Here is a 22940-nt window from a genome sequence, read left to right as displayed (position 1 = left end):
TATAATATTTTTAAAATAAGTTTCAAAATCTATAATATTTTTAATATTTTTAATTAAATAACTATATTTTTAAAATAAGTTTCATTTACAGCAATATTAAAAAAAAATCCACTCGGAACTGGTGTATCGTCGAACGAGGGTTTGGCTTTAACCAGCGAGAGGGATATTCAACTTTGAAGTCAATATTCTTCGGAAATGATAGAAATCTAGCGCAGTTCAGAATTAAGTCCAGAATTCGGAATTCTTCTACCTTGAATTTGAAGTATTTTTTCTCAGAGGCTGAGGTTTCTATGTGTAGCAGCGGTGGCAGAACGGAGCTCACTCCAGAGGAAGAGAGGATTATGATCAGAGACATTGCTCTGACTGCCGAAGCTAATACTAAAGAGGGCGATGTCTTTTATTTAATCACTCAAAGGTTCTCCTTCTCCCTCCTCCACTCATTTTAAATCCAGAGAAAATCATGTGATTCTTTCGCTTAATTAGATTTCCAATAGACGGTATTTGTCAGAGAATTCTTACATTCGGGGATAATTTGTGCTGGAAGCATTTCTTATCGATCCTCACCCTGTTGTTGTTGTTCTCCTCCATGCTTTTGTTCGTTTGTGCAACCTCCAGGCACGTATGAATAAATAATGCTTTCTGGGCACCCTGAATGTGAGATTTTTGTTCACGTCTAATGATGTTTCAACCATCTATGAAGAATTCATTGTTTAGCCATCTAGGCCCAAGCTTTGTTTATTTTGTTCCCTGGGGGATTGAATACGAAAGGCTTGTTATTTAATGCGAAAAAGTGATATTTTTGGTCATAGTATTATGGTGGAAGTAAGATGCGGGGAGCTTGCTTCTTCGTGAAATGTTTTGTATCTGTTTAAGAAAATCTGATAAGAAGTGGTTTTTGGTAGACATGCTTTCGTGCAATGTTTTTAAGAGTCTGCATTTTCATGAGAATTCAGGAAACATATCCATTTCCTCAACTAAGCAGCCGACAAACATATTGTGATGCTTGAATGTTACTGTAACAGATGGTGGCAACACTGGATCGAATATGTCAACCAAGACCAACCGGTTAATGCAAATGATGGATCCTCCTTCGCGGAAATTTATGATTCTTTTGGTTCAAGCATGTTAAAGAGACCTGCTAATATCGATAACTCTGACCTCATTTATGATGCTGCATCAGAGGACTCTAGTGTGAGCATTGAGATACATGATACTCTTTTAGAAGGGCGTGATTATGTTCTGCTTCCGCAAGAAGTGTGGAAGCAACTATACTTGTGGTGAGTCATAATAAAAAGGATTTAGGCCATTGAAACATTGATTTTATAATAGTCAATGAAAGTAACTCCTAGTCATCAGGCTTGAAAGGGGAAAATCATAAATTTTAGGCGTGCTGTTTCATTGTTACTTAAAATGGTGCTGTTTCATTGTTACTTAAAATGGAATTCTGACATAAGCAATGTGACCTTTTTGATAAACTAAGCTCTGGAATGTGGTATTTGGGCTGCATTCACAGAGTACTTCTTGTGGTGAATCGGTTGAAAACTTAGAGAGTTTCTAGTCAGAAAATAATTGATTGCATTTGTTTTTGCATTATTTAGTTTTGCTGAAGTAATGAACATAGCCTCAACCATCGAGGGGAAAGTTATAGGTTTTTGGTTTCACATTTCTTCTTGTAATTTACGAATGAATTCTTTTATTTATTTTCTTCAAAAGGCTTTTCATTGAATGTATAAAAAGCATTATCTAAAACCTTAGGAGCTTACAAAAAACTGCCCTAATAGTCTGTTGATTGTTGGTTTTATTTCATGAGTATAGATATTAAATGTCTGAGAATAAAATGTTTGAAATATTAGGGGCCATTTGGTATCTAATCTATTTTTGTTTTTATATTTAGGAAAACAGGGGATACTAAATAAAATTGGGTTCACGTTTGGTAGGATTGTTAATCAATGGTCCATTTATGTTAATTTTGGAACACATCATTTTAATGTTTTATTTGTTTCCAAATTCAATATTTTAAAATTATAGAAGTACAGTGTGAGGTCTTTTGCAAAGTGGAATCCTGTGTCTTTCTTTTAAAGCATAGTCTCTACTCCTCCTCCCTTTCTCCCTCTCTCTCTCTCTCTATATGCATTTCCTCTCGAATGCCCCTCACTTTCCCTCTCTCTAGGCATCCTCTCTCTCTAAATATCATCTATTTATAAAACATCTTCTCTCTTGCTCTCTCTCTAGACATCCTCTCTCCTTCTCTAATGCATCCAGAGGTCTTCCTTTTCAGTCATAAAACACCTGACCAGCCCCATTTGGCCAAGGGGGCTGCATTTTTTGCCGATTTATTTCCTGTTTCAAGCTCCACCTAAAGAGATAGGAAGGGCAGTAGTTTCCCACCATATTAGATTAGTAGCCTACTTCTAAATATTTTTGTAATTATGGTGCGATGCAAATCTTGGTCAATTGGGAGTCTTTTCTGTAACCCTTTGGCATGTGGGGATATATCATCTCCCCTTTTTGTACCTCTCTTTTGATGATGAAATTTTCAGTTTTTTATAAAATAAAAAAGGAAGAGAAGATGCTGAAATGTTGGCATAGAGCTTGAAGTTGGAGTTAGTTCAAATGGAGATCATGATGCTTGAGTTCTATAAAGCGATTTCCTACTTCATTTCAAGAATCCTGCCGTCTAGAAAGGGAAAGGGCAATGATGGAATAAGGGAGTTGAAACAACTTATTCTCCAACAATTTCCTTTTTTATATGAATGAGTGTTTGGGCTAGCTTGCTCTAATCTCACGGGACAACTACCTAATGCACTATAGTTGGTCTCCAAGAAAATTCATAGGATATAAAATTTTAGGTAGTTGGTTTCCATGGTTTGAATATGTTCCATTGAAGTGCTTTATTTTTATAAAAAAAGAAGTAGAAGAAGAAGTAAAGAACAAAAAAAAAAAAAGAAAAAAAAAGAGAGTAAGAAGAAAAAAATAGAAAGGAACAAGAATGGAGTTTTTTTTTCTGCTGTAACTTTCTGCTGAGTTGTGTGTTTTTCTGCTATGAATTGTGTTGCTTATAACTTTGTGCTCCGAGACAAACAATATGTTAAATTTATTATTATTATTTTTACGACCAATTAATAATTAAGTAGTAATTAAATGAGGGAAAAATACTATTTAAGACTTTAATGAACTTAAAAGAGGAATTCAGAAAGGTGGATCCCCCTTAGGCGCCTTTTATATAATATACATCCAATTGTTTACGAACTTTTAACTACATGTCTCCCTTTTATGTTGGAAATCTATATGAACCATTTATAAGTTAGTCAAATCTATTGGTTGATTTTAGGTATGGTGGAGGTCCAACATTGGCACGGAAGGTAATTAGTGCAGGTCTTTCTCAAACTGAATTGGCTGTTGAAGTATATCCTTTGCGCCTTCAATTATTAGAGGTGGGAAAGGGTGACCGTTCCACAATAAGAATAAGCAAGAAGGTATTATGAGAACGTGTCATGGTATACCACTTTCTTCTGTATCTACCCGTCTCAATTTTACTCAAACATGTACTTCATTGTATACCAGTTAGTTTTATTAAAAATTTCGTGTTTCTTTGGCAGGAGACAATTGGTGAGCTTCACAGACGAGCTTGTGAAATTTTTGATCTTAACTTGGAACAAGTAAAGTTCATATGACCCATCTACATGCAGAGTATTCCATTTATAACTCTTTTTGCCAATAAACTTTTGCTTGTTCATTTGTATTAAAGTATTTGCAACTTTAATTAGGTATGCATTTGGGATTACTATGGCCACCGAAAACATGCCTTGATGAACGACATGGATAAAACTCTTGATGATGCAAACATTCAGATGGATCAGGATGTAAGTTTGTCCACTGCTACTACTTTTCTGGGAAAATAGTTTTTCTTTTTTATATTTTTGGTTGAATTTTTATAATAAAAGTGGTTTATACTTGATTACCTTTAGACGTTTGAAGCAGCATTATTTCCTTTCTGCAGAAATGTCAATAAATTGTGGGGAAGTATGGTTGTTAGATGGTTTAATAAAGAGATAATATAGCTTCAACTTCTGAGATATTGGTTTTTAGTGATGAATACAGGTTGATTGACATTGACTGCAATTATATCATAAAGTTTGGTCTCTAGCAACTTAAATTCAGCGGCCAACTTTGAGGTTTTCTACTTGATTTAGAGGTGTAAATGGTGGGGAATAATTTTTCTAAATGGGGATGGGTAAGAGGGACTGTTTTCAGTTTTCATTTCGAGGATGAGATTGGGATCCAAGATTTATTATTTTGTAAAGAATACTTTATTAGAAACCATGTCCTCTCCTGTGGTCAATTTTTTCCTCTCCTGTACTTTGTCCCTTCTCCCGCATCTCCTCCGACCACGCTTTGGTTAGCCCTCCTTTTGTTTTGTCCTTGCTTCAACAGCCTTGCATAAACTTTCTATTTCGATAGAAAACAAGACTTTCTCTTGTGCGTATGGTTAAAAGAATAGAGGGAGGATAATTAAAATCACAAAGGCCCACCTGCAAAGGTTCTTTATTATTACGGCAGACAGGGTAGTGATTGTTTGGATAGTTGATACCATAGGAAAGATCCTTAACTCAGGGATAAGAACATTTTTCCTTTGAGAAATGAGTTTTAGGGGTCTGGTTTATGTGCTTTGCTTCAAGATTTTCTCTAAAGGAAAGAGCCTCCTCCACCCATTCACCTAGTACGGTGAGAAAAGGGACCCACCCCTTTTGCAAATGTAGTTGTAACTTTCAGCTGCGTCTAACTCTCCCTCAATGACAACAACGCTTGGTCAGGTCAGAAAGATCTAGTGGAAGGAGGTCATAGTGGTCGCTAAGAGAGACTTTCATGATGACCGGAGTAGAATTCCAATAAATGTAAATAAATCAATCAATTTATTGATAAATATATCTGTTAGTACAAATAAATATATCACTTTAACAATAAGACATTTTCGGAGGCTGTGGGCAATAATTATTATATTATTGATAAATATATAGTAAATCTGAACACAGAAAAGGAGAAAGACAATGAAGAAGTGGCAGTGACAGTTTTTTTTTTAACAAGATTTGTGTATAGATTTGTGATCATCTAATTTTTTACCAGACTCGAAACTCACGATGCAACTTTTAAAACTGAGAAAAATTGAGATACAGGCTGGTAGTAGGGAGAAATAAGAGCTGCAAAATATCATGGATATTAGAAAATATTGATGAAATATCGACAGATATCAATAAAGTATCGTCGATATTTTGGCAGTCAATGGTCAATGGAAAATATTGAAAAAATGTCAACAAGTATCGATGATATCAACAATTTATTGCCCTTTTTTTTAAAAAAAAAAGACTTTCCCATTATCATTGTCGAATCCACAATTTTATCGATATACACCGATAGATTGATGAATATCAATGATATTTTCACCCTTGCTTCTCGTAGATAAGCAAGAAATGTAGAACATACTAGGTGAAATGATTGTTACGATGGGGTATATGGCTGGAAAGGAATCATAGAATGTTTAGGGGGTGGAAAAGTCTATAGACTATGTCAAGGATTTAATTAGATTTAATACTTCGTTATGAGGCTCGGTTTCTAAGCCCTTCTGTAATTATTCGCTAGGCCTTATTCTTTTGGATTGGAGTCCTTTTCTTCAGGGGGCTTCCTCTTTTTGGGTTGTTTTTTGTATGCCCTTTAGATGGTCCTTTTTTGTAGTTCTTGTATCTTTTTCATTATTCTCGATGAAAGTTTTGTTTCGTATATAAAAAAAATGATTGTGACAATTTCTTCAGGTAAATCCAGAACGAGTATTAAAATAAAGCTATACGCAAGAAAGAGGTTTTTGCATCTTATACTAGAAAAAGGAAAATGAAAAACTAATTTCATAAAAGAAACCCATCTGGAAAACCTGGAAGGCTGGAAGCAGAGGTATACAAGCAAAAATAAATAATCGGTCTATCTCGTAGTATTTTCTTTTTGTGTTTTTCTTATCATTAGTTTAAAACTATCTGTTTCTTTTAGTCAATACATTTACATGTTATGACTAGTATTTGAAATAAGTGGTCTTGTAAGCTCATTCTGCTTGTACAAACATTAGAGAATATAGGCTAAGTTGTGAATTTTAAATTGTTATTCTGATGTTTGTTCACTGTGGATATTGATAACCAAGTTGCAAATGTTGATCCGTCATTTCCTCTGTTGGTATCTTAGAGGCTAATGGAAGTTCATAATCTTGCCTTTTTTGAGTGTCTTGTTTATGTAGAATTAAATAAATTGGGAACTTTTTGGCCCCGCGTCACTTTCAACTTTCAGCTGCCAAAGATAATTCCTGTATTTGCGCATTGATGTGTTAGAGACTTCTGACATCTTGGAAATATGATGATCTAAGAAGCATGGACATGATCACACTAATTTTTTTTTTTGATAAGTATTAAGGATGAATAAACCACCACTCAACCCAAAAGCTTAAACTGATGGGTTGGGTAAATTTAATTCATTTATGGATGTCTCAACACTCCCTCTCACTTGTGGGCTTGGAAAATTGCACAAAAGCCCAACAAGTGAAAATCATAATAAATGGGGAGGAAACAACAACGCAAGGGTTCGAATACAAGACCTCCCGCTTTGATACCATGTTAAGGATGAATAAACCACCACTCAACCCAAAAGCTTAAGCTAATGGGTTGGGTAAATTTAATTCATTTATGGATATCTCAACAATATGAAACTAGGTTTTTATTGAGAAAAATGAAAAGAAGTACAAAAAATGCAAGAAGGGCATACAAAATAAAATAGCTCTAAAAGAGGAAGCCCCCTAAAGGGCTCAAATCTAAAAGAATGATGCCTAACTGATAATTGCAAAAGGCCTTAGTGACCGAACCCCATAAAGAGGCTTCCTCTATCATCGTCCTACACTCTCTAGAATGGACCCAGGCCATCCCAAAAAACCTAAAGAACCGAAGCCATAAATCCTGCACAAACTGACAAGTCCACAACAAATGCTCGAGGTCTTCCGTGGCACTCTTACAGAGAACGAGCCACTGCGAGCCTAGACAAAAGGAATATATCCTCTGAATACGATCCATGGTATTGACTTTCCCAAGTAAGACTTGCCACCCAAAGAACTTAACCTTCTTTGGAATTTTAATCTTCTAAAGAGAAGTAAACCAAGAGGTCCATGGGGAAGAAGAAGAAGAAGATGGGGAGTTCAGGATATGGAAAAAAGAGCTACAAGAAAAACCTTTCGAAGGGTTGGGGGTCCACACCCTCACATCCTCCCTCTCAGAATAGAAGGAAACCTCAGACAAAAGATCAAGTAACGTAGAAACCTCTAAAGTTTCCCGATATGTCAAAGAACGAGTAAGCCCCAAAGAAATGGTTGGAACCGCCCCCTTAGAACTCAAAATTTCAGCCACCGATAGAAGCTTCTTTTCAGAAAGATAGTAGAGCCTAGGGAACACAAGGCACATAGGTTTATCTCCTATTCAAGTGTCCTCCCAGAAGTAAGTATTACGACCCTCCCCCACCACGGAACGTAAGGACGGAGAGAAGACGGGAAAACACAAAGCAATAGCCTTCCAAGGGTTGTAGTTGCTCACCTTGGACCCACCTGCCAGAACCCAATCAAACGGATGCAACCCATACTTGCTCACGATGATCCTTCGCCACAAGGCGTTAGGTTCATGGAGGTGACACCCAATTTTTTAAAACATAGGAGGTATACATGTCCCCCGACATGTTATTTTTTAAACAATATGTTGCCAAAGTGGCTTTGATTCATCCTTAATATTAGAAGTGGAGATTGAAGATTTGGTTGGGATTGATTGACTTTGACTATTATGGCTAGAGGAGGAAGATTCCATCTAATATATATATATATTTTTTGATAAGAAACCGAACTTTTCATTGAGAATAATGAAAACAAAACAGAAACACAAGGGCATATAAAAACGCAGACTTGAAGAAGGAAGCTAGACTAGAGAAAGAACTCCCAATCCAAAAGAATATGACCTAACTGATAATTACAAAATAACTTCGAAACAAACCCCATAAAGAAACATTAAACCTCATGAGATCCCAAACAAACTCCCAAAATACTTAAGTTGTTTTACTAGCTATTGGAGGAAAAAAACCCAATCCTAGTTGCCGGTGGCGGTAGCAGGGAAGGGCTTCTCTTTTTCATGAGATTTGTGGGAGGCTAGGGTTGTGTTCTAACTCCTCGTTTCTTTCTTTTTTTTTTTGGTTGCTTTGCTGCTTATTTCTTTTAAATTATGGGCTTCTGTTATGGGTGTCTATTTAATTTTTAGGGCTGTGCATGTCATGTGTCCAAAAAAAAAAAAGACATGTAAATTGACATGTCGGACACGTGTCCGGAGTGTATCCGAACATATCCACATTTGACACGGACACTTTGCCTAAAATGGAGTGTCTGTGCTTCCTAGGTGATTATCAACTGGTTACACATACGTTCGACTAATCTTTGGGAACTAAAAAATTGAACACAAGGGCAAACACAGCCCTGAAGAAGGAAGCTAGACTAGAGAAAGAGCTCCCAATCCAAAAGAATATGACCTAACTGATAATTACAAAATAACCTTGAAACAAACCCCATAAAGAAACATTAAACCTTATGAGATCCCAAACAGACTCCCAAAATACTTAAGTTGTTTTACTAGCTATTGGAGGAAAAAAACCCAGTCCTAGTTGTCGGTGGCGGTAGCAGCGAAGGGCTTCTCTTTTTCATGAGATTTGTGGGAGGCTAGGGTTGTGTTCTAACTCCTCGTTTTTTTTTTGTTGCTGCTTATTTCTTTTAAATTATGGGCTTCTGTTATGGGTGTCTGTTTAATTTTTAGGGCTGTGTGTGTCATGTGTCCAAAAAAAAAAAAGACATGTAAATTGACATGTCGGACACGTGTCCGGAGTGTGTCCGAACATATCCACATTTGACACGGACACTTTGCCTAAAATGGAGTGTCTGTGCTTCCTAGGTGGTTATCAACTGTTTACACATACGTTCGACTAATCTTTGGGAACTAAAAAATTGCCTTGCAAGGTGTATTAGATTTGGTGGAGTCTCTTATACACTTGAATTTATTGAGAGCATTTATTGTCTGTTTTTTTTTTTAATTTTTATAAGAGCCTTCTGAAACCTTTTCATTCTTGATTTTGGTTAGATTCTGGTGGAGATCATAAACCATGACAATAATAATGCATTGGGTGGCTGCACAAGTTACGTTCAAGACAATGGAACAACAGACAAGGAAGCTACTTCTATTTCTTTAGAGTCTTCTAAGTCAAACTTAATCATTGCAGGAGGCGTGTCTAACAAGGGAGCGTCTAAAACAGAAGTAGTACAAAGCCAGAGTCTGACTTCTTCAATTAGAGAGTCGGATAATACATATGGGCAAAGTGGTGTTAGTACGAGGGGATCTTCTTGTGGTTTAACAGGGTTGTTAAATCTTGGTAATACTTGTTTCATGAATAGTGCGATTCAATGCCTTGTTCACACACCTGAGTTTGCCAGATATTTCCGCGAGGATTATCACCAGGAGATTAACAGGCAGAATCCTTTGGGCATGGTTGTAAGTTTTCATGTGCATTCCAGATTCGTGAAACCTAGAATTATGTTGTTAATGAACTTGTCTGGATTACAAGAGTTTTGTGCATGCAAGTTTTAATTTCACTTCTTAGTTGTGTGAATATTTTTTTTTACTCTTTTTTTCTTGGAGTCATGGCATCGAGTCCCTAATTCCTTCCTCTTTACTCAGCGCACATGCTATGAGTATAAGACAGAATACAAGACAGAATACGAAATTCCTGAAAGAATTAAATTTTAACTTATCTTGAAGAACAGAAGTTCCTCAAGAGCAATGGAAAACCAATTATGGTTTGTTGTTGAGAACACTTTTTTTTTGTTTTTTGTTTTTGTCAAGACATCAAAAAGAGCTTTCGTGCTTCATAGGTTATTTATTATTGTTGTATTGCCTTTTAGGTTGATCATGTCTCTTTGTCACTTGTGTAGTGTGTTCATTGAGTTGTATCTTAATTAGTTTGGACCTAAAGTCTCTGCCTTACTCTTCACCACCATGGAACATTTGGGATCATGAACCTTGCACCATCATGAGCGCTGTACTTGAATAGATGTTAGCAAATTTCTTATTCCAGCTTGCTAGTTATCCTTGTGTTGTTATTTGTTGTCGAATCTTTTTCTATATAGTCCATACCCTGTCATTATCTTTAGGGTTTCTGTTGGGAAATGGTTCAGTTGAACCCTAAAAAACTTTTGAGTGGTGTTCTAGCCACAAGAAATTATTTTGTAATTATAGCCTTCCTCATGATGGTTAATGATTAGAAGGCGTTGCTTGTGTAGCCCTTAGGTGGGGGTTCCCTCTACCCCAGCCCCTAGGTTGTCACCATTTTTGTCTATTAATACTCGGTTTCCCATTTCTCATTAAAAAAAAATGTTGAACGCCCTAAAGCAGGAAAAAAATCCTGACACCCTGTTTGTTTTATCTGTCTCAATTTTTCTAGAAAGTGGTGACAGGTGCCTTGATATTTCTGTTAAATTTTTGGTAATAAATAGTGCTAGGGATTCTAGTTCATGATTGGAAATAATTCCAGTGTACTTTTTGGTAAGGGAGTTTCCATGTTCTGATGCTTTTGCTTAATTGCATTAGAAATTATATCTTTGAAATTTATATACAGCCATTTTTAGTGATATTCATACGGATTCTTGCTAAGCTTTTTGTTATATTTATTCTACTAAATTAGAGTTGCCATAACACAGGGCGAGCTTGCTATGGCATTCGGTGACTTGCTTAGAAAGCTATGGGCTCCTGGACGAACATCTGTTGCCCCTCGTCCATTTAAAGCAAAGCTTGCTCGATTTGCACCCCAATTTAGTGGTTATAATCAGCATGATTCCCAGGTTTATTACTCACGTAATCTTACTGTTTTCACAAATCATTTTATTGGATCAAGAAACCAAGAAGTCTTTTTGCAGGAACTTTTAGCATTTTTGCTTGATGGTCTACATGAAGATCTGAATCGTGTAAAGCACAAACCCTATATTAAGTCTAGAGATGCAGATGGCAGACCCGATGAAGAAGTTGCAGATGAATATTGGGCGAATCACATTGCTCGTAATGACTCCATAATTGTCGACGTCTGCCAAGTGTGTAAAATTACCCATTTCCATTGCAAGTCTAATTACTTTTTGGTTATTATTTTTATAATATGTAATGTGTTAATTATATTATTATTATTTTTTTACAAGTCTCATTTTTAAACCATCATGGGATGACCTAGTGGTCAATAAGGGCCAATGTAAATAGCAAATAGCTTATAGGGAATGAGTTCAAATCATGGTGGCCACCTACCTAGGATTTAATATCCTACAAGTTATCTTGTCAACCAAATGTAGTAGGGTCAGGCGGTTAGCCCGTGATTAGTCGAGGTGCACCGGCCCGGACACACGGATATAAAAAAAAAAAAACTCATTTTCTAAGCATAAAAAATCCATAAGCTTATTGAATTTGAGTTTTCTTCCTGTGTAAAAATGATATATACTTTAAAAAATAGTATATTTTAATAAACGTGTCATTGCCGTGTCCGTGCTCTAGATTTTTTGGACACGACGTGTCACCGTATCTTGTTGTACCCGTGTCTTCTCACGTCCATATCCATGCTTTTTAGCATCAAAGGATTGGGACTCCAGTATGAACTTACCAAGATAAACAGTTCTCCATATCCATGCTTTTTAGCTTCAAAGGATTGGGACTCCAGTATGAACTTACCAAGATAAACAGTTCTCCAAAACACTTCTTGGTTGTTGCGTCACAAACTAGCCTTTTGTTGAGTCTCTAAGTGCGCTTGGTAGACCTACTTTTTTAATCAAGATTAAATCATCGTTAAAGAAAGAAGTGTTAAGGTATCTATAAAAGAATAATTTACCGTAATCCACCTTAAGCTTTTGGCTTGATTGGTGATTTGACATTGTATTAGAACATTCTTGTGTTCGAACTTGTATAACTTTATTTCCTCTCCATTTAATATTCATTACCACTTGTTTGGTTTGTATAAATTTCCAACTCACAAGTGAGACGGAGTGTTAAGGTATCCATAAAAGATTAGATTTAGCGTAACCCATCAGGGTAAGCTTTTGGATTAGATTGGTAATTTAGTAGAAAGTTTCACAACATTTTGGACTATATGACTGCGTTCTTTAGTTGTAGTTTGTAAATTTCGAATTCCTAATCTTTAGGCTCTGTCATCTTTTTTTTTTTTTGGGTTTTTTGGGTTAACAAAATACGAACTTTTCATTGATAGAGTGAAAAGAAAGATTAAAAAGAGTGAAATAGTGAAAGGAAAGCATTAAAATGCATAAACTGAAAGCCTAGAACAGAGTCTAAGTAAGCCAGTTAAACAGAACAAATAAAAGCATCCCAATTGCTAATATAAGAGTAGGGGAATAGTGTGAAAATGACTCAAAAAGGGAACACCAGTGAGATGTTTGAGCTTGGCAGATGTGAGGCAAGCTTTCTATTAAATTAGAGGTATAACGGACAATGCAATGATGCCACATATTAGGCATCTTGCAATCTCATCCATCTCTTTATGAGAAGTCTTTGCTTATAAGTTGAAAAAATTCATGAAACTAGGCTCAACTTTCCTGGATACACGTTTACCTGCCTAATTTACTTTTATTCTATCTTTAATTGTTATGTATTTCTTGACCATTTAAATATCTTGAGTGGTTCATGATCCAAATGTCCGTTTGTATTCTTGATTGATCTTATATCAGAAGCATAACGGACAATGCAATTATGCCACATATTCAGGAATCTTTGGAATTCATGGAAGTTCATAACGTGAACATTATTGAAATGATCAGTGCTATTTTTAGTGATTTTATGTTATATTAGTGGGAGATGCACAAACGATGCTGTGGGTTTCATCATGGTATTGTTGTTAATCAAGAGATGCAGTTGTTTCAGTATAATCATTTATATATTGAAGAGTGAAATTTTGACTTGCTTTGATTGGGCGAATTATCATTTCCAAGGGAATGCATTACGATCCTTTCATTGGGTTTTGAATGAAAAGGATATAAAGGAACGTGAAGTTTTGGATACAGGATAGAGAAAAGAACTCCTTATGTTATCCATTCAGTAAATAGAACAGGATTCTTTTTTATCCATCCTTTTACATCCGTGTGTTTGGCCTTCCTCTTAGTCTCCACAGTTTTATTTTTTGATATTAATATTATTTTGCTTGGGGTTATTGTTCATCTCATTCTCCTGCATTTTTTGTACCTGGCGTACCTTAATTTAAGACCACTTTTAAGTTCATTAATCTGGTTATCCTTTATTTTACAGGGTCAATACAAATCGACTTTGGTCTGTCCAGTGTGCAATAAAGTTTCTGTCACGTTTGACCCCTTCATGTATCTCTCATTACCACTCCAGTCAACTACCACCCGTACCATGACAGCAACTCTTTTTACTAGTGATGGAAGTAAGCTGCCATCAACTTTAACTGTCACTGTACCAAAGCAGGGTCGGTGTAGGGATCTAATCCAGGCACTTAACAGCGCTTGTTTGTTGAAGCACAGTGAGAAGCTCTTGTTGGCGGAGGTTTGCAGCATTTAACTTTATGCATAAATGTGTAACATGTGTATATATAAGTATAGAACTTATTCTGTTTCTTACAGAAGCATGTGTACACCAAAGGTTATGTGAAGTTGGGGCATCAATGATGAAATGTTTGGGGCTTCAATTACTGCTTATTTTTGCTTCACAATTTTATTTATTTACATATTAAACTACACGGGCTTATGTATTGAAGTTTTTGTTTTGTTACTTACATCATTCTATAGCTTGGGAGTATTTTAGTTTTGTTTTCCCAATCATTCAACCTTCACATGTTTATGTTTCACAGTTGTGCCCTAGCAGCTTCGGTTACTTAGTTGTCCTTCTTAATGGAATTTTTTTATGTGCGCGTGAAGATAATGAATACTGACTAGGAATTGTTTCCTATGATAATGTATAAGAGTGCATAATGGGAGGTGCATACTGACATTGCAAATGTCCCCTATGTAGGTGCGAGACCATTTGATTCACAGGTTCCTAGAAGATCCCTTGATATCATTGTCCACAATAAAAGATGATGACCATATTGCTGCCTACAAGATTCCAAAGTTGACTAAGAATACTAAATATCTTCAATTAGTACATCGGAGACAAGAACAGTATGTGCAATTTCATTATGAATTCATGTTCGCAAAGCTTATTAAATAGATGGCTGTTGTTTATTTCTATCATATCTCATTTTCTTGTCAGGTTGCTCCATGTGATTGAGAATCTCTTTCAATAGGATTTGACAAATTTCTGATTGAGAATCTCTTTCAATAGGATTTGACAAATTTAGAAGTTCGTTAAGGAGGCATATGCTTTTTGAACAAAATACCTAGTGCCATTTTTTTCCCCATTAATTGATGGTCAAAGTATCCTTCACTCCTTGATTTGGTTGGCGGTGGTATTGGTTAAATTAGAAATTACAATGTTAACGTAGGCTGGTCTCATGAATTTCTACTACAGATTGGCTCTCAGAAAAAAGTAGTTGTACTTCCTTAAAGTAGGGTACAATCTTAAATGTTAATTTGCAATTTATATCTTTTATACCAGGGTAACTAGTGATGCCCACGCTATGTCAGGATGGAGACCTTTTGGAACTCCTCTTGTGTCGGTCGTCTCATGTGATGATCCGGTGACGAAGGGCTACATTCAAAGAATAATTAAAAGAGTGCTCTCTCCAATGGCGAAGACTGGGACTTTGATGGATACTGATGTATTTGATTCTAGTGTGTCACATGCAGGAGAAGATCTTCATCCTCGTGACTCTTCTATTGAAACATGCACAGTATCCATATCAAGTTTAATGAACAAGGATGATCCAAAGTCCAAAGGAGCGGAACCTTTTAAATTACCTCTTCAGTTGTTGAATAAAGACAATGTTTGCATTGACCTATCAACTGGAGAGGAATCCGTGCAATTACCCCCATCATCATCAGTCCTGGTGTATATTGATTGGTCTCAAAAGCTTATGAAGAAGTTTGATACTTTTTACCTAGAAAACTTGCCTGAAGTTTTTAAATCTGGGCCTGTGATGAAAAAAGCTCGAACTGAGCCACTCTCCTTGTATTCTTGTTTGGAATCCTTTCTTCGGGAAGAACCACTTGTTCCTGAAGATATGTGGTTAGCTTTTTTATCCTCTCTTCTCTACTTCCTGCTGTGATATACTCATATGACTGAAATAATGTGTGTACAGTATTTTACTTACCGTTGAAAATACGATGAGATGTTTCATTTGCTAGGCGCTTAATAATTTAATGACTAGTCAGATTCAAGATGTATGATATGCTATTTGAACTTTTGGGATGATATTTTGTGCCTCATGTATGTGAATGAAATTGACTGTTCTTTCAGTTCTTATAGAAACTCTGAAGTGCTCTTCACGATTTCATGAAATTGTTTAGTTTTGGCACTTTCCTACTAGAAAATTTAAACAGAACTGCTTGATTCACAGTTCACTTTGATGATTGATAGGTTAATTTAGCTTTTTGGATTTTCAATACTGAAGAGTTTTGTAAATATTATTTTTGTTTATCAATACCGAAGCTCCTGTGTAATCTCCCTAGCCCCCAGGTTCTTTTTGGTGCAATATGATAGTTTCTTATCAAAAGAATAAACTAAAATCAAATGATGATTTTACCATGTATTAGCATTTTATTTTTTGGAAACCTTTCCAATAGGAATGCTAGTGCTAATACTATGTAACTTAAATTTTAGCCATTTTAGCTGGATACGTATTGAACCCTGTCAACACATCCTAGTCTGCCGCTTGTATTATGAGGGACCGTGTAGAGAAATAGTAACAAATTCATGAACTGCTCTGTGATTGGAGTATATATCTTATGTGGTTTATTATTAATGTGTATTAATGAAGGTTCTGCCCTCAATGCAAAGAGCGACGACAAGCCAGTAAAAAGCTTGACCTTTGGCGGCTTCCAGAGGTGTTAGTCATCCATCTTAAAAGATTCTCATACAGCAGGTCGATGAAGCATAAACTAGAAACATTTGTTAACTTTCCGATTCACGACTTTGACTTGACGAATTACGTAGCTAATAAAAATAACTCCCAACGTCAACTGTATGAACTCTATGCTTTAACCAACCATTATGGTGGCATGGGTAGTGGTCACTACACTGCACATATAAAGGTCAGTGGAAATTAGCCAGTTTCTCCTTATAGATTTATAGACACGTATGTTTATTTGTTTATTTTTCAACTTTTGGAGGCCATCCTGATGTGGTTAGGAGAACAACATACCCTTTGATTGATTCTTGGTGCTTAATTTTGCATATTATTTTGTTAACGATATTGCCCTTCCATAAATTGTACATCATATTTGAAGTTTGTCTTGTACTTGAGCTTTCGGGAGCATTCTTGCCTTTTCTCCCTCACTACTGATATATATCATCCTTGCTTCTTACATATTCAATCCTTATTTTGTTCTTTTTTTTCTTTGTCTAGCTTATCGACGAAAACAGGTGGTACAATTTTGATGATAGTCATATATCACTTATAAATGAAGAAGAAGTGAAATCAGCCGCTGCTTATGTCCTCTTTTATCGGCGGGTGAGGACGGAAGATGTATCAGTCAGTAATGGATTACAATGATGTGCCTCAACTCAGAAGTAGATGCTATTGATCTCTGTGCTTATTTTCCTTAAAGAAATGGGATTGCAGGTATGTGTACATCGAAACTTTATTGCATATGTACTCCCCACCCTTGTTCTGGTTTCAATAATTCCAGAAAAGGGTGAAAGTTACAAAAACTATCCACTATAAGTGGCTGTTTAGCATGTGAACCTCAACTTGTGAAGTAATGCCACCCACATGGGGTATTTATTACCCCAATATTTTCATTAAATAAGCATATAAACAGAAATCTTGAAGACTTTTAATCTGAAATCCAATGCTGATAGTGTTTAGGAAGCTTTTATAACAGCGCATGTATGTGTTTTCTTTTCATCTTTATGTCTACTGAATGACTGGAGTATACATAGTTGTACTTGTATCCCTTGAGACATTGAACTGAATTTTGCTTCCTTCCATTGAGTAGAATCCTTACGTTTGGTGAATTTCCGATCCTCATTCTTTTTAAGAGATTGAGAACATATTTTGGATGACTTTTGAAAGTAGTAATTTAAAATGAAATATTATTTTATAACATTTTTGGAAGAAGTAGCGGTGTTATCTAAGGTTGTATTAGGATGAGTTTGATTGATGTCTTTTGGAATGACAAAAAGTACATTTAACTGATTAAAAGCACTTTTCAAAGTTTCTATAGTTTCAATTACCTTAGGGCTTATAAAAAATGATCTTGAAAATCTTTAAAACACTTAAAAGTATTTTAAAGTGCTTTTAAAGAAAATACTCGAAGTGTTTCACCAAAAAGATACTATTTTAAAAAGTCATCTCAACTTCACTCTTAAGTATTCAAAATCACTTTTTAACTGCAAAATCAAATACTTTAGAAGTTTTGAAAGATTCTTTTAATCGGCTAAAAGTATTTTTTACCATAAATCTCAAAAGTTGTACTAATTCTTACTTTCTGGATAGCCTGTCTTGTGTTTAGTGGAGAGTCTCATGGGCATCCCCAATATCTGGTAAAACCCACAGAGGGACTTGAGGCTTGTTTGAATATATATTTTCTTTTTTTCTAGTACAACAAATAGGAATGAGATGATTTGAACTCATGATCTGTTGGTCAGAAACAGATGTCAATTACTAATTACGAACCAAACTCATATTGACAATGCTGTTTGAACTTAGTCCGTAGGCAAACATGGGGATGCAACCAATATGCAAAGATTACATAGGCTTAGATTGCTTGTTATTTTCTAGAAAAATTGTGTAATAGTCAATTCAGCTGAGTCTGAAATATAATCATCTTTTGACATTTTCATGTTTAGACTCTTTTCCTTGTGGGCTTGATTGTTATATATTCTTCTCTCAAATTTGCCCTCACTGTGTAAATGGAATATGTTTATTTGAATTTCAAGATCTTTTAGCTGAATTTTTGGTAGTATTTAATCCTCACATTTATGATTGTGTCATACTGTTTTTTGCCTTTCTTTATTTCAAAATGAGCATATTATTACTTTGAATTTAAAATTATTGTTTCTTTTAATTTAGACTTCCATTTGGAGATAACAATGGTTTGTTCATAACAGCTTTTTTTTTTGCCATTGCCAATTAGCTAATGCTGCGCTTAAATTTTTGTTCACAGCATCATCATATGTACTTTTTCTCTAAATATTGGTCTATTAATTGCAAGGTTTATAATTCGCGTATATGAAATATATAAATTTTTTGTGGGCAAATTTATTTATTATTTTTTTAGAAACTTTTGTGGGCAAATTAAACTAGTAGAAATATGTTGAATTATTATAAAGATTTAACATCATCATTTACTATCTTAAATTGAACGTATTAAAGAACTCACTAGGTATTGCATCATTCATACAAAACCGAGGCACAAAACATTTGTAGGTTTTGTAGAACTGGTAGGCTTAGAAAATGTCTTAAACAATTTCAAATTAGTCGCGTTAAATTAAAGTTTTAACCAAGAGAAAAATTTATAGTACTGATGGATTTGTTCATGTTATAAAAAAATACTTACATATTTTTTGTCAATACGAGTATAGTTCAATAGTATTTGATATGTACTCCTTCCCTTGAGGTTCGAGGTTCAATCTCCTATATCTCTGTACTAAAAAACACTCCTACGAGGTTAAGCACAGGACTTGCAAAAAAACTTGGGAAATCCTTAGGAATGGCTACTCACAGGTTGGCCAAAGTTTTTCTAAATTGCATGACATGGTCAAAGTTGGTTTCCTAGATTTTAGGAGAGGTGTATAATTCTTTATTTATCCCTCTACACATTTCATACCCATATTGTCCTTGCAGTCTTTCTCCATTTTACCCATTCACATTTTATGCCTCTTACATTCCCTTAAATCTCTCATAAACTAGCAATGTTATCGAGTTAATATTGAAACCACCTTAACTACAAAATCTACATAATTCCTAAAATCTTTCCACAAAATTTAAACCAGAAAATCTACCTATATCATACTTAATATTGAAACCACCTTTAACTACAAAATCTATATAATTCCAAAAATCTTTCCACAAAATTTAAACCACCAAATCTACATATATGATTCAAACAAGTTTAAAATGTGTTTAATTTTTTTAAACAAACCTAACTAATTGGTTTGAACATTCTACTATAATCAACAACCTTAAATACAGTGTTTCTTTAATATTCTTACATTTTATTAATCCCCACCCATTTTATTTTTACATTTTTTCAAGAATTAAATCAATCAACGCGGGAACATTATGCGATCATTGTTAGCCACGATTTTAGTTGGGAGGAGCACAACAATTATCAAGGGTTCATTACCAGACACGTTTCAATTCCATTCGATTTCACCCTACAACTCTGTGAATGTATCTCTAGAGATCTTTATTTTCTAGAAGGAAAAAAAATTACAAGTTTAAAGAATGCTTTTAGTAAGCATAAAACAAAATGCATTTCGAAATTTCGGTCTCATGCTCAAAACAAGGTTTGAATCACAGACTTGGATTTAATCAAACAATTCAATTCTGGGTATTTACAGAAACAACTTCAACCCCACCGCTATCTTACTATTAAACATCTACATTTTCAAAGTCCAACTCCCGCACGCAACTACTCAAGCAATGCCCTCAGTTTCAGACACACTCAGATTATTAGCAGTGCACTCAAATAACAATCGGTATCCAGGGTAATTTCAGAGCAACTAATGAGTTTGGATAATCGTACAAGAAGAAACACCAAACCAAGTGAAATTCGACATATTAACGAACAGCTAGTTCTATACATCCGAGGCTAACCCATTTAGCGCAAGGGAGAAAGGATGGCACCATCCAAACAGCAATAACAAATTTCCATGCTATTTCGATAACTCAGATGTGTAAAATCAGAAATATCAACTTTTGTATACGAGACGTACCGAGCTTCGACGAGGTGAGAGTTGAACTGAGACAAAGGGTGGTCCACTGCGATTTTATAATGAAAGCAGAGGAGGAGGAAGATCCATTAAAGATGGTCGCCGTCGCTGGAGATGGTCGCCGTCGCCGGAGATGGTCGCCTCCGCCGGAGATGGTCGCAGAGAGAGAGAGTGAAGGGGGGGTCGTGAACTCATATTGATCAAAGAGGGGGACGGCACACACAAGTAGGTGTTTTACAAAAGGAATAAAATTCCCATTTCCTAGTGAGAGCGAGGTTAGAATTGGCTCCTCAATCTAAAAATTATATATTATTTAATATCTTATTATTTTTATTTCATTCTCAGACTTGGGTTCATCAAACAACTCAATTCTGGGTCCTCACAGAAACAACTTCAACCCCATCACTATCCTACTACTTTTTTGCCATCGCTATCTTACTATTACGCATCTCCATTATCAAATGCCACCTCTCGCATGAAACTACTCAAGCACAAGGCACACTCAGATTATTAGCAGTGCACTCAAATAACAATCGGTAGTAGGGTGATTTCTGAGAAACAAATGAGATTCTAACAATGCAGCAAGCGATGGATGTTCATCCCTCTTAGCAACATTCTGGAAATCCCTCCAATAATGGACAATTACAATTAACATTTCAAACAAACAAACAAGAAATTTTTTCATATGCACCAGGCAATCCGAATCCTATAAAAATCTTTAGAAGAAATGCAAGAACAAGGGAAATTAAAGATTACGAGAGTCGATAAGTAGAAATCTGGAAGGGAAGAACATGGGTTTGGATTATCGTACCAGAAGAAACACCAAACCAAGTGTCTAGGGGTGTTTACGGGTTGGGTTGGGTCGGGTTAGGGGGTTTTTTGGGCCCAACCCAACTCCTCCAACTAGCTCCAACTGCAGGATAGCCGCACAATTACTTCATACGATAATTATTAACTATTAATTGGCTACCATAATTGCAGAATAGCCACATACCTACATCTCCTATCATCAAAACTATATGCATGTTTGAATAATTATAAAAGGACGTGATTCATACAATGATTACGATTAAAATTAAAAAGAAAAAAACTTGACATATTAAAATTATACCTCAGTGAATAACCGTTCAATGGCTTATTGATGAGGCACGAGGCTATGAATCCACCACAAAGCTCTAGGTGAAGAACTAATTGAGCAATGTTACAGAAGCAAGTCAATCCATTGTTCCACTATTTTTAGTATCCAATTTCTTAATGAAAAAAGAAAATCTCAATCAAGTCCAAACTTGAACTTAGTAAAAATCAAACTCTCCTAGAACTCATAAATTATTTATGAAGGACATATTTCAACACACATATTATTAGGAATTAATACAAATGATAGATTTCAGAAAACACATCTAGATGAAAAAAGACTACAACTACCGGCGCATAACACGCATTAAAAGAAGCATTTGTTTAATAAAGATGATGAAAATCACCATCTTTTATTATATCACGCTACATACCTTAGTATCAACCTCGGTTTTTTCTATCTAAAATACATCAAAGAATAAAATAATAAGATAAAGCAGATGTACAAACATAATACAATATACAAGTTAACGGTAGTAAGATAACACTAAACAAAATATAACATCCATGAATAGTGTTTGGAATTAAATGAACATTTACTTCTTTAAATATACAAGTTAATGGGAGTAAGATAACACTTAACAAGTCAAATTAGGAAAAATTGAGTGAGGGAAGACAGCAAACAGAAGCTTGAATGATGGGTCTAAATTTCTGCCTAGTAAAAAACATATTCTCTTAATGTTCCCGAATGTGTTAGGTGATGTTTTATAAATTCAACAATCCATTATGATATGAAGATATGTTGATCCAATCCATCATGCGACAATTCATCATCCAATTCCAAACCAAACATCAAAAAATGTGCTCTCTGGTTAATCTCAAAGTATATAAAAGTTAAAACAACAAGGAGAACAAATTCTGTTAAAAGAAACAGCCAATTAAGAAGAAAAACGTGACCAAATCCGCCTGCCCTCCTAACCATCCCTAGAGCCTCTTTGAGGATTTGAACTTAAATAATAGAGTTTGCAAGAACCAATAATACTTCCAAAATTTCAGCACCCAATAAAAAATACATACCAAAATCTTAGAAGTTTATATGAATAATGAATGAATCTTTGGTAATTAACAAAGAAACACATTGGAACCTACCTTTTGGAGCGTATGTGCCCTCTTCTTACATCCACTCCCAACATTTTTCTCCTCTAACCCCACTTCCACTCAGATTCCAAAGGCTCCAAACTAACCCAAATTGTAATCACACACCAAAAAATAAAAGAAAAGAAAAGAAAGCCAACCCCCAAACTAGAAATGGAAGTAACGAAATAGAGAGAAAAAAATGAAAGTAGCCCAGATGGAAGTAACCAGAAAGTGATCAAGAAAAAGGGAAAGGCTGTTACAGACAACAAAAACGTTAAATCAGATCAAAAATCAAAAACCACAGAAGAATGAGCCATCAGAGATTCAAAATTCAGGCTGAAATTTAAACAGGTAACGCTGCAAAGAAAAAAAAAATCAAATCCATCCCACTATCGAATTTACCTTGAACGACCCAACGATTGAGAGTCCTCACCCTGGAGGAAAACTAATGGTGAAAACGAAAATGGTAAAGCATAAAGAAGAAAGATAAACCATTTAAATTTTGGATAACGACGTCGTTGGATGTTTCTTTTTTTATTTTTGCTAATTTTGAGCTACGCCGAGTCGGAATAAATTAAAGAACTCTCT

General features: G+C 35.3%; 1 protein-coding gene and 1 long non-coding RNA gene across 5 annotated transcripts in view; one reads left to right on the top strand and one right to left on the bottom strand.

Moving 5' to 3' along the window:
* LOC148212439 (uncharacterized) overlaps nucleotides 1-22940 on the bottom strand; it is a 41469-nt gene extending 18529 nt beyond the window's left edge. Inside the window, exons 1-3 of one of the 3 annotated variants that reach the window (XR_015789678.1) lie at nucleotides 22755-22940; nucleotides 21253-21328; nucleotides 20145-21054 (exon numbers count right to left, since the gene is read on the bottom strand). This is a non-coding gene — a long non-coding RNA (uncharacterized LOC148212439). The other 2 variants (XR_015789677.1, XR_015789676.1) reach the window with 2 other exon arrangements.
* On the top strand, nucleotides 111-17042 carry LOC111025707 (ubiquitin carboxyl-terminal hydrolase 5-like). 2 transcript variants are annotated; one of them, XM_088121523.1, is made up of 13 exons: nucleotides 111-415; nucleotides 1023-1277; nucleotides 3332-3476; nucleotides 3600-3659; nucleotides 3768-3863; nucleotides 9189-9596; nucleotides 10802-10942; nucleotides 11018-11188; nucleotides 13392-13649; nucleotides 14115-14263; nucleotides 14700-15269; nucleotides 16021-16294; nucleotides 16609-17042. In XM_088121523.1, the coding sequence occupies exons 1-13, from the start codon at nucleotides 291-293 to the stop codon at nucleotides 16753-16755; spliced, it is 2799 nt and encodes a 932-aa protein (XP_087977649.1). In that variant the 5' UTR covers nucleotides 111-290; the 3' UTR covers nucleotides 16756-17042. The 2 variants fall into 2 exon arrangements, with proteins under 2 accessions (XP_087977649.1, XP_087977650.1); XM_088121524.1 differs by lacking the exons at nucleotides 111-415; nucleotides 1023-1277 and having other exon boundaries at nucleotides 3357-3497.

Source organism: Momordica charantia, assembly GCF_013281855.1.
Source record: "Momordica charantia cultivar OHB3-1 chromosome 3 unlocalized genomic scaffold, Mcharantia_2.0 BLBB01000003.1, whole genome shotgun sequence".
Lineage (NCBI taxonomy): Eukaryota > Viridiplantae > Streptophyta > Magnoliopsida > Cucurbitales > Cucurbitaceae > Momordica > Momordica charantia.
This window is presented reverse-complemented; position numbering and strand designations above follow the sequence as displayed.